Source organism: Microtus ochrogaster, unplaced genomic scaffold, assembly GCF_000317375.1.
Source record: "Microtus ochrogaster isolate Prairie Vole_2 unplaced genomic scaffold, MicOch1.0 UNK99, whole genome shotgun sequence".
Taxonomy (NCBI): domain Eukaryota; kingdom Metazoa; phylum Chordata; class Mammalia; order Rodentia; family Cricetidae; genus Microtus; species Microtus ochrogaster.
Window position 1 is genome coordinate 175,748 of NW_004949197.1, and position 10,542 is coordinate 186,289.

The window sequence follows — 10,542 nt, forward strand, 5'->3', positions numbered from 1 at the left end:
CTGATAAAACAGCCTTCTAAAGGTATTCATATAGGGGCCTAGGCTAGATACGACAAGTCAACAGAAATTCTAGCCCAGAACAAGAGAGATTTTTTTTTTTGGGGGGGGTAGAACTGTGTATATAAAGGATGACCATTCAATCAAGTCAGCCTCAGGTACAGTTTTACACAATTATTCATATTCATAATATAGTTTTAGTTGTACAGAAATAGCAATCGCAGGGGCTGGAGAGATGGCTCAGAGGTTAAGAGCACTGGCTGCTGCTCTTCCAGAGGTTGAGTTCAATTCCCAGCAACCACATGGTGGCTCACAACCATCTGTACTGAGATCTGGCGCCCTCCTCTGGCGTGTGGGCATACATTGAGGCAGAATGTTGTATACATAATAAATAAATCTTAAAAAAAAAAAAGAAATAGCAATCGCAGGGCGGGGCTTCAGCTCAGGTGCAGAGTGCATGCTAGAATGAGCAAGATTCTGGGTTTGACCCCAGCACTGCAAAAAAAACACCTCATTCTCTCACGTATACAGTACATCAAAACTCCCGCCTACCTAGTTAACAAAAGCAACGTATCTTCAGGCACATATGTGACAATCATGTCTCTCTTATGATTTATGCTCCCTTTTTTCTTCCCTTTCATATTCTGAGTTGTAGTGATATTTCATTTGTATTTTAATAAATAAAGCTTGCCTGGAGTTCAGAGACTAAAACAACTGCTCTGATCAACCTTACACACCAGGCAGTGGTGACACACACCTTTAATCCCAGTAGCCACGTTAGTTTGCCATAGAAATCAGTGGTAGTGGTACACACCTTTAATCCCAGAACTAGCGAGGAATATATAATGGGAGGAAACAGCTTTCAGACACAGTCTCATTCTGAGATTCCTGGAGGCAGGATCGCCATTTCGGACTGAGGTAGAGGTAAGAGTCAGAGGCTGGCTGTTTTGTTTTTCTGACCTTCAGGCTGAACCCCAATTTCTGTCTCTGGATTTTTACTAATCGTGCTACACTGGGTCTTAAAATTCCATGGACATCAGAGGGACAGCACTTGCCCAGCATGCACAGGTCCTGGACTCCACCCTCGATCTCACAAGAGAAAAGAAGCGGTTTTCATTTTCCTGGTCCTGGAATAACCACTGGCATGCACAACCTGAACACTCTCACTCAAGGTCCACACTTGCCTCTCTGTGAGAGAATGGTTTTCTCCATGTTTAAAATCTCCTGTTGGGGCTGGAGAGTTGGCTCAGTGGCTAAAATAATTGGTATTCTTGTAGAGGACCCAGGTTCAGTCCCAGTTCTCACATGGTAGCTCACAACCATCACCAACTCCAGCTCCAGGGGATCCACACTCTTCATCTCCTCGGGTACCAGTTCGCACATGGTACATGTGCATACATGGAGGCAAACACTCATACACATAAAATACATCTAAAAAGATAAGTTCTTGCCAGGTGTTGGTGGCACAGGCCTTTAATCCTAAGGAGGCAGAAGCAGGTGGATCTCTGTGTGTTTGAAGTCAGCCTGAGTTTGAGATCTACAGAGCTAGTTCCAGGACAGCCAAGGCTACATAAGAAATCCTGTCTCGGGGGCTGGAGAGATGGCTCAGTGGTTAAGAGCATTGCCTGTTCTTCCAAAGGTCATGAGTTCAATTCCTGGCAACCACATGGTGGCTCACAACCATCTGTAATGAGGTCTGCTCTGCTGCCCTCTTCTGGTCTACAAACACACACAGACAGAATATTGCATACCAAATAAATAAATGAATATTTTTTTAAAAAAAAGAAATCCTGTCTCAAAAAAAAAAAAATCTTTAAGTTCCTCCTTTTCCTCCTTTACCATTCATGGTGATGCACATTTATAATCCCAGTACTTCAACAAAGCAAAAATTCCTTTGTTCAGGTGAGAGCAACTGAGATACTGCCTGTCTGGGCCTCCTCGTTATACTAAGTAAAGGATTTCATTTAGCTATTGCAAAGTGAGTGAGTTCAACCCTGTCTGTCATATGACCCCAACCCACCCCCCAAAAAAACCTCAAGACAAGAGACTTTAAATGGGGAGAAAGTAAGCTCCCTAGTCAGAGACGTCCATGACTCCTTCCTAAGAATGTCTCCCTTCACTTAGCTAGGAGTAGAGGCAAGCGCCTGTAAACCACAGCACTCAGAATGGAGGCAGGAGAATCTTGAGTCTAGGTGAGCCTGTCTACATAGTGAAACTCGGCCTCACAACAAAACAAAGGAATGCAATCCTTCAGCTTCAGTAAAACTGGAACAGAAAATACATAAGAGGTGCAAGAAGCAAAGGATACTCACCATCACTGCTAGCTGTCTGTAGGCCTTCTTTAGTTCAATGTCTGACGCTGTAGCTTCAACTCCCAGCACATGAAAAGGGTTTAGTTCATCCTCAGGAACCCCAGCCATGGTCAAAAGTCTGGCTACTTCCTCTTCTGGCTGGCAGCAGCGCCCACTAGCGGCAGGCGCATTACCTTGCTTGTTAGTCCTCTGCCTGACCCAAGGCAACTCCAGCCAGTTCCACTGAACTAATCTTACCAGCCGCTGCCACGGTCTGCTACCTCGCAGCAGAGTCAAGCAACGATGCAAGGCTGGAAAATCCAGCCAAGAGAACAGCCGTGAGGTCTTATCCCTCCAGCCTAACCGGTCTCCCAGTCCCACCAAAAATCGCCAGCCCAACTGTAGACAACCCAAAAAGAGGGCAAGAGCCAGGAGTAGGAAAGCACCCACGAGCCGAAGAAAACGGGTGACCAGCCCTGCTGCACAGTAAAAGCTCTGGCTTAGAAACTGGACCATCACCTGGGCCCAGTCCCCCAATCTCCCTGCCCAGGCTCCCACCCAAACTCGAAAAAGGTCCAGGTCACTGCCTTTCAGCTGTCTGCACGCGTAAATGAGATGGCCACAAGTTTCCACGTACTCTCCCACCAACACCAGAAGTTCAATCAGCCACCAGAAGCCCGCTTGTCCAAGCTGACATAGTTCCTCCACTCCCCAGAGCGCCAGGCCTCTGCGCTTATCTGCCTGATTTCGTTTTCGGCCCAGCCGATGACGACCAGGGGACCTGGGATCTCTGCGTCCACTATCCCGAGTATCCTCCTTGGTCAAAAGACGGTGTCTCTGCTTCCGGGACGGGGGTTTCTTTCCACTGGACACACGTGGAAAGTCACTGGGAAATTTAAGAGGTTCCTCCTCGTCATCCTCTTCTAACTCTTCATCTTCCCCCAAGGCTGGAGAGGTGCAGTGGTGGCAGAAGCTGCTAGAAGAGCCATCGCCTTCCTCAGAGAAGGTCCCTTCAGGGACTCCAGGGCTTCCCTGGCAGTTACAAGTAGGTGGAATGGAAAGAAAGGAAGGGCTCCCATCTTCCTGGTACCCAGTCTCGTTCTCTCTTGAGAGCTCCTGGTCCACTCCTGATTCTTCCGAAGACGCCTCACTGTCATCGGGGTACCCGCCTTCCCCAGGTGGTCCTGGACCCCTCGGAGGACCATGGCTTGGATCCGACCAGTGGGCTGGGTGTGGGGGCTGTGTGTACTTAGGACCAGAGTGCTCTGTGAAGCAGCGTGTACCATTCGGCGCAGTGTCTGTTGAGTTCCTGAGTCCTGAGAATGAAAGTATTTCAGGGTCCACAGAGGGTCCTGATGTCCTGAAGGAGGTACCACCGCTGTGATGGGCTCCACACAACCCTCCTTCTCCGGGGTGCTTCTGGGCCATGACCCCGTGGCTTCCTGAGGATTTTAGGTCACAGCCATCATGAAAAGTTCTATTGCCTGCAACAAAGTTATCAAGTTGGGAATGGTCAAGAAGAGAGGCAAGAGACAAAGTTAAACAATGTACCCACTCCCCCTACCGCGTAAATTCGAATTCTTTGGGGGAATTATTAATCCTGACAATAAACCTGAATTAGGCTGACCACAAACCTGCTTGCACCAAACCTCGACCTCAGGAACTCCTTTACCCCCGAGATTTTAATTTTTCTTCTTTCCCCTATAGAAGCTAAACTCTTCAATCTGGGAACTGGGAGTGGGGGGTGGGTGGGGGGTTACCGCAAAGGGTGTGGTCGGGGGGTTGGGATTACTCTTAGAAAAAAGACTGCCTTAAAGAGAGGCCGCAATCTGTCAGAAAAGGGTGGGGACAGTACAGATTAGGAGGAAAAGCTCAGGGCGGAGCTTAAGAGGTGCCCCAGCAAAAGACTGGGTCCAGGGGCAAAGGCGACGTACCGAACGGCGGCGGTAACTCCTCCCCCTCGAGCAGCTGCGCCTGAGGCCAGGGGGAGCTACGAGAGCAGCTCCCCCGGCTCCGCCTCCCGCTCCGCTTCCGCCTTCCGTCCCCGCCGCGGCCGCCGACTTCCACTTCCGGGGTCACCGGGGGAAAAGACGGGAAGGAAAGAGAAGAGCGGTTGGCGGAGGCGCGAGCCGGCGCGGAGTCAATCGAGGGGGCGGCGCTAGAGCGTCCTGGCCCCGCCTCTTAAAGTGCCCTCGACCGCCTTGCGGGCCACACGGGCCGCGCGGCGGCGAGTGAGCGGCCAAGGTCCGCTGAGGCCTGCGGCTGTGTTCCTTGTCCCTGCTGAAACTGGAAGATGAAGGGCAGCCGCCAGTGCACACATAGTCTGTGGCTTGCAGACAGTCAAGAGTACGCAGGGGAGTCAGCGCCCTCTGCGCGCCCAGACCCGGCCAGAGAGGAAGCAAAGTGTGTGTTCCGGACTGGCTCGCCCCTTGACTACACGCGACACTCCTCTCCCGGACACGGCCGGCGAGCTTCCCTGCAGCTGATCCACCCCCTGGGGACGCGGCGCACGGGCCGGGCCAGGGCTCCGGAGCGAGGCTCCGCGGGGCTCAGAACCCCGCACTCATCTGCATGCTGCTTTGCATCTCATTTACATAATAAGGTTTGGGTCGACGCCCGCACGCGCCCCCACCCCTACGCAGACCCTTGTGGATCCTCTGCACACACTCCTGAAGCCTTACAGTTCTGTCATTGTCCCTGCCAGGCCCTTCTTGCTCCGCAAGTTTTTTTCACCCATGAACACCCCCCCACCAGCACTGGTAAAAAACCCTTCCCTGCATCCCGGATCCGACTACCCGGTTCTCCAGAAGACAATACTCCAATTCTCTGGGAAGTGGGAGAAACCAAGCTGGACTTGGGGGTGGAATGGGACCCCATTGGGACTTTGAAAACGTCAAATTGTCGATTAATCTCCTCAGCATTCAGACACCTTCTATCTTAGTCTTGGTGGGAGTCCCAAAACTCTCCGTTGCTTGGATAGGGGGGCGTCCCTGGTCCTGGATTAGGAAGGTAGGTAACCTGAGTTCCCCCACACACAGGGGAGGATTGAGGGGGCCCGCCCCGTGATGTCATCCCCCCCCCCAAACACACACCCTGTCTCCTTCCTCCACACACACCCCTACCCCCAAGCTACTTGCATTTAGCTCACAGGACTTGGCTCGGCCTTGCAGGCGGTTAGGGAGCACCGAGCACAGGGGACCTGGCCAACAGCCACCCGTACGCCTAGGACCTGGGGCTGGGATGAAGCTGGAGGTGTAAGCAGTCCCACCGCTTGCTCTCCTCAACCCTGGAGGGTGGTGAGTAGTGAACCCCCTCCCTAACCTCTCCTTGTTTAGGGTCCCAGACTCTTAAGCCATTGAGAAGAGCCCCATGAGTTCTCCAGTCCAGCCCTTAGCCTGGGACTTCAGTATCCAAAAGACAGCAAAAGGAAAAGTTTATCGGCATCACCCTGCTCCCACAGGGAGCTTGCCAATGCCAGCCTCTCCTCAGTGATCCCTCAGGATCAGAATTCAAATCCCATTGGCACCCCGGGCATGCCAGGATGAGAGGGTGGGTGGAACAATTCCCATGCGTGTCTGAGGCGAGTAGCAAGTGGATACCAGGTTGAGCGATGTCGGTGAGCCAGGCGCCTGCTTATTCCATGTAGGGCCATGGGATTTGGACTGGCTGTATTCGGCTTTCCCCCAACCCCATCTCGGCCTAAAGCCAAGACTTCAAAATCTTGACAGGGTAACTGGGTGACTCTTAATTCCTTATCTGAAACTCTTAACTCTATCCCCTTGCTTCCTTGAGGGTTGCATTTAGATCACAGGGTTTGGGCTCCAACTTACAGTTTAGGTAGCAACAAGCACAGTGGCTGGGATGGGGGTGCCTGCAGCCAATGGACACCCCATGTCTAGGACCTCTGGGCTGGGATGAAGCTGGAGTCTAAGCAGCTCTCCTCAGCCCTAGAGGGTGGTGAGCGGTAGTAGTCCAGGAACCCTAAGATGACTCATTCTCCCTCTTCCTTCCTCTCCCTGTTTTATTAACCCTGCCCTGTCCGATGCAGCAGGGGGTTGGTATTGCATCCTAAGTGCAGATGAGGGGAGTTGCTTTTTAGTTGGACAGGTCACGTTTCCAAAGAAATGGAGGTACGGAGTCCTCAAGTCACGGTTTGTGTTCTCTTCCAGGTTTACCATCCCCTGCCCCACAGTTATGGATGGATGAGAGAAGCTGACCTTCCGCTCTGGGACCATCTTCCCTTGTACCATGGAGAAAGCCTTGTTGCCGCTGACCATAACTTCTGACCCAAGACCCTTCAATCAACAGCTCCCCGAACCTCCGGACCTGAGATGTGCCTTGGAACCCCAGGACGGCCTTGAACTGGCGCCTGCTCTTGTGTGCGCGCTTTGCTGCTGCTTTGGGATCATCTACTGCTGCTTCGGTGAGGGCAGGGCCTGGGGGGCAGCGCCCGAGACTGTTGTCCTCCAGAATAATGCCAACTTCCTTCCCTGTTCCGGCCACTCCACCTCCTCTGTCAGAGTTTTCCATACTGCCTCTCGTCTCTGTTATCTGCCTTTCTTTCGTCTCCTACCGCAAAATCCCATCCCAGTTGTCCCCCAGAGATTTCAACTTTCCTGAGTCTGAGTCAGTCTGTGGTGATTTGACATTGTCCTTTTTCTCTACACAATGTCATTCCACCTCCTGCTTTCTCCACCCATCCCCTCCACTTCTGAGTGTCCTTATTCAACGCTGGGCTTGTCCTTCTCTTTCCCTTGCCTAGAGGTCCCCATGGTATGCTGTTCCTTTCCCAACACAGCAGACCCATCCCTGGAGGACCCCCTTTCCGCCTCTCAACGCATCCTGCCTCCCTTCCCAGGCTACCGCTGCTTCAAGGCAGTGATGTTTCTCTCGGGTCTGCTGTCAGGAGCTCTGGTGATCTTCCTCCTGTGCCACAAGGAGCGAGTGTTGGAGACACAGTTGAGCCTGGAGGTGAGCGCAGGCATCGCACTGGGCATCGGACTCCTCTGCGGCCTGGTCACCATGCTGGTTCGCAGCGTCGGGCTCTTTCTGACTGGTCTGCTGCTAGGTCTGACCCTAGGTGCTGGAACCTTGTTGGGCACAGAACCCATCTACCAGCCACGTTCAGCCTGGGTGCCGATCGGTGGTCTAATGGGGCTGGCACTGCTGGGAGCCCTGCTCACACTCCGGTGGCCACGCCCATTCACGGTGCTGGGTACTGCCCTCCTAGGCGCTGCTGTGCTGGTGGCCTGTGCTGACTACTTCTTGGAAGGGCTGGCACTGGGCACTCGGCTGAGCGAACGCCTGCAGGCGCTTCCAGAATTGCTTCCTCTTTGCTGGTATAGCTGGGTCTTACTGGGGACCTGGCCAATCTTAGGGGCTCTTGGGACACTGGCCCAGTGGAAACTCATGGCTGAGGAACGCGGAAGCCACACCAATGGTGAGTTAGTGCTGTGGTACAAAAGCAGCCAACCTGCCCCTACTGCTATCCCTGGTTCCGACACGTGAGGGGAAGGGAGAAGATGGAGAGATGAGGATGGGGGAGGATTCCCATGTCAAACAGGGCAGGCACTGAAGGAAAGCTAGAGTTGAAACAGCCAAAGGAAGTCTGGGTAGAATAAGAAGAAAGCTCCCTAAGAGATGCAGGAAGAGTTAGGACTCTTCCAAGAAGGTAGAGGAACCCAGAGAGGGGAGGAGGAACGTGTAGAGGAAATTTAGTGACTAAAGGGAAGGCCAAGTCGACCTCTGTGGAGTGTAATTCTGTTTGGACTTGGTAAAAAAGCCCCCTTGAATCTGTATTGCCTCCTCCCCAGCAGTGGTCTTGAGCCACCAGAGAAGGCATCTCCAGCTCCTTCGGATCCATCAGCAAGAGGCTAAGTGGCATCGGAACCCTTCTGGAGTGGGACTGTATGAAGGCAGCTATCGAAGTCAACTTTCCCCCAATATCCGGAGCCCTGGTGACGGTCTGGCTCCAGTGAGCGGGAGGGTGAGGTACCCTGGGGAAGATGGGTCAGAGGGCATACAGTGATGGCCAGCGTGAGCTTAGGGTCTGACCCAGAACCCCCTTCTTCTCTCTCTGGCCTGTGTCCACCCAGCGTTATCTCCAGAGTCTCCGTGAGGCCACGGGTCCCCGCACTGTCCTGGACGTGGGTTCTGGCTGCAATCCCACTGTCCTCTGTCCATCCTCTCATTCCTCCCAGACCTGAGCCTAAGCCTCTGGTGATGCCGCTACCCGAGTGAGGGCAGGAGATTGCCACGTGGATAAGGCCTGAGCCCAAGGGGCCCACACAGAGTTCCCTACGTCTTGGACTTGGAGATAGTCTCTATCCTCAGACTATCCCCTTTTAAAAGCGGGCAGAGAGAATTCTTGTAAAGATGGGGGAGAGCAATACAGCACCTACCTCTGTCAGTGGTCACGGTGCCCTGGTCCCTAGAGACACTGGCTCCAAACCAAGGAGATTTACCCAAAACAGCTTTAAAAAAAAAAAAAAATTCCTATAGTGCTGAGACAGAACCTAAGTGTTGTTCAGAGTAGACGAGCGTTCTACCACTGAACTGCAACCATACCCAAATATCCATTTAGATGTCCCAATGTGCCTTACTGTGGTAAAATACAGGGCTGTGTTGTAAGACCAGTAGAAAACCGAGGAGCCCCTGAGGCATGTCACAGTTTTTTTGGTAGGGAAAATGGCACAGAAGTACTCTAAGATCCCCCAGCTCCTGGGTTCCTTAGGGGTACATGGACTTCTGGTTGGCCTTTCTCAGTGGACCCCATAGTCTTGAGTCCCCTCTACCTCAGGGGAATGCAATCCTCCATGGTGCTTTCTCCTCTCTCTTCAACGAGGGGAGACCACAGAATCTGCCTCAGCTCCCCTCTCCAAGAGCTGGCTCCTTCTCCAAGAAGAGAGCATTGGCTCGCATGCCTAATTCTTGCTTTTTTGCTCAGAGAAACCTGGGCTTCGGGGCTGCGTGGTAGTCAAGTGCCTTCTGCCTCCACTAACCCATCCTAACGCTCCCTCCTCTGACTCTCCTGAGCAAGGTCTTTCCTGGTTTCCCAGGCAGTATGAAGGAAGACACATCCCTCCCCCAGCAGCAAATCTGTAATGAGAGAGGGAGAAGAACAAGGGAACATGGGAATAAAATGGCTTTGAAAATTCAACTGGGGAGCTGGACCTCTCCCGTAGCTTTTTACTTTCTTTACACAGCAAAGCAAAGGTGATCAGGATGTCCCTAAAGATCTGCTGTGACACCTTTATCATCTGTCACACTATGTATACGATGTGCGTATACACATGATACACATATGTACCCAGACAGCTCAGCTCTCAGGAACACGAAGTTAGCTTTTATTAAATACAAATGTGTCAGACTCCATCAGTCTGACATAGAACATTTCACATATAACATTTCATCTAACATAACAACCCTATAGCATTGAGATTGACCTTATTTTGTTAATAGAGAATCCAAGGTTTTCCAAGGTTTTTTTGTTTGTTTCTTTCGAGACAAGGTTTTTCTGTAGCTTTGGAGCCTGTCCTGGAACTAACTCTTGTAGACCAGGCTGGCCTCAAACTCACAGACCTGCCTGCCTCTGCCTCCCAATTGCTAAGATTAAAGGCGTGTGCCTGGTCAAATTTAAAAAAATAAAATAAAAAAATAAAGACATGTACCGCCACCGCCCAGCCTCCCAAGGTTAATTAACTTGCTGAAAGTCACAGGTGGTACGAAGACCCCCAGAGCCCTTGCTCAGTTAATGACTGTGCCGTTTCTTGCATTTGACGTTGGCAGAACGGAACCCGGGTATCTAGTAGATCAGCTGTTGCCTCCTGTCAGCTAAAGACCCAACTAACAGCCAGGTATCACAGCACATGCCCTAAATCTGGAGAGATGGCTCAGTGGTTAAGAGCACTGACTGCTCTTCCACAGGACTGGGGTTCAATTCCCCACACCCACATGGCAGTTCACCACTGTCTGTAACCCCAGTTCCAGAGGATCTGACACCTTCACACAGAAATACATGTAGGCAAAACATCAATGCACACAAAACAAAACAAATTTTAAAAGAAGACAAAACAAAAAACACTAGCCAGGCATGGTGGCACATGCCTTTAATCCCAGCACTCAGGAGGCAGAGGCAGGTGAATCTTTGTGAGTTCAAGGCCAGTCTGGTCTACACAGAGTGTTTCAGGATAGCCATAGCCAGTGTTGTGTAGAGAGAGACCCTGTCCAAAAACAACAGCGAAAGAAAAAAAAA

At 51.8% G+C, this 10,542-nt stretch overlaps 2 protein-coding genes across 7 annotated transcripts in view; one reads left to right on the top strand and one right to left on the bottom strand.

Moving 5' to 3' along the window:
- Positions 1-4,314, bottom strand: part of Dnajc14 (DnaJ heat shock protein family (Hsp40) member C14) — an 11,758-nt gene extending 7,444 nt beyond the window's left edge. The window contains exons 1-2 of one of the 2 annotated variants that reach the window (XM_005371155.2): positions 4,223-4,314; positions 2,310-3,772 (exon numbers count right to left, since the gene is read on the bottom strand). In XM_005371155.2, the coding sequence (XP_005371212.1) occupies positions 2,310-3,716 (1,407 nt within the window). In that variant the 5' untranslated portion in view covers positions 3,717-3,772; positions 4,223-4,314. Of the gene's footprint in view, positions 1-2,309; positions 3,773-3,922; positions 4,162-4,222 lie in introns of those variants that run through there. The other variant, XM_005371156.3, reaches the window with a different exon arrangement.
- A 109-nt stretch (positions 4,315-4,423) lies between these two features.
- LOC101994085 (transmembrane protein 198-like) lies at positions 4,424-9,444 on the top strand. Of its 5 annotated transcripts, XM_013355160.2 has the most exons (6): positions 4,425-5,297; positions 5,459-5,584; positions 6,458-6,711; positions 7,147-7,728; positions 8,102-8,274; positions 8,384-9,444. In XM_013355160.2, exons 3-6 carry the CDS (start codon positions 6,537-6,539, stop codon positions 8,492-8,494), a joined length of 1,041 nt encoding a protein of 346 aa, XP_013210614.1. In that variant the 5' UTR covers positions 4,425-5,297; positions 5,459-5,584; positions 6,458-6,536; the 3' UTR covers positions 8,495-9,444. The 5 variants fall into 5 exon arrangements, with proteins under 5 accessions (XP_026633827.1, XP_013210614.1, XP_013210615.1 ...); XM_026778026.1 differs by lacking the exon at positions 5,459-5,584 and having other exon boundaries at positions 4,424-5,297; XM_013355161.2 differs by lacking the exon at positions 4,425-5,297 and having other exon boundaries at positions 5,313-5,584; positions 8,105-8,274.
- Positions 9,445-10,542: the final 1,098 nt, after the last annotated feature.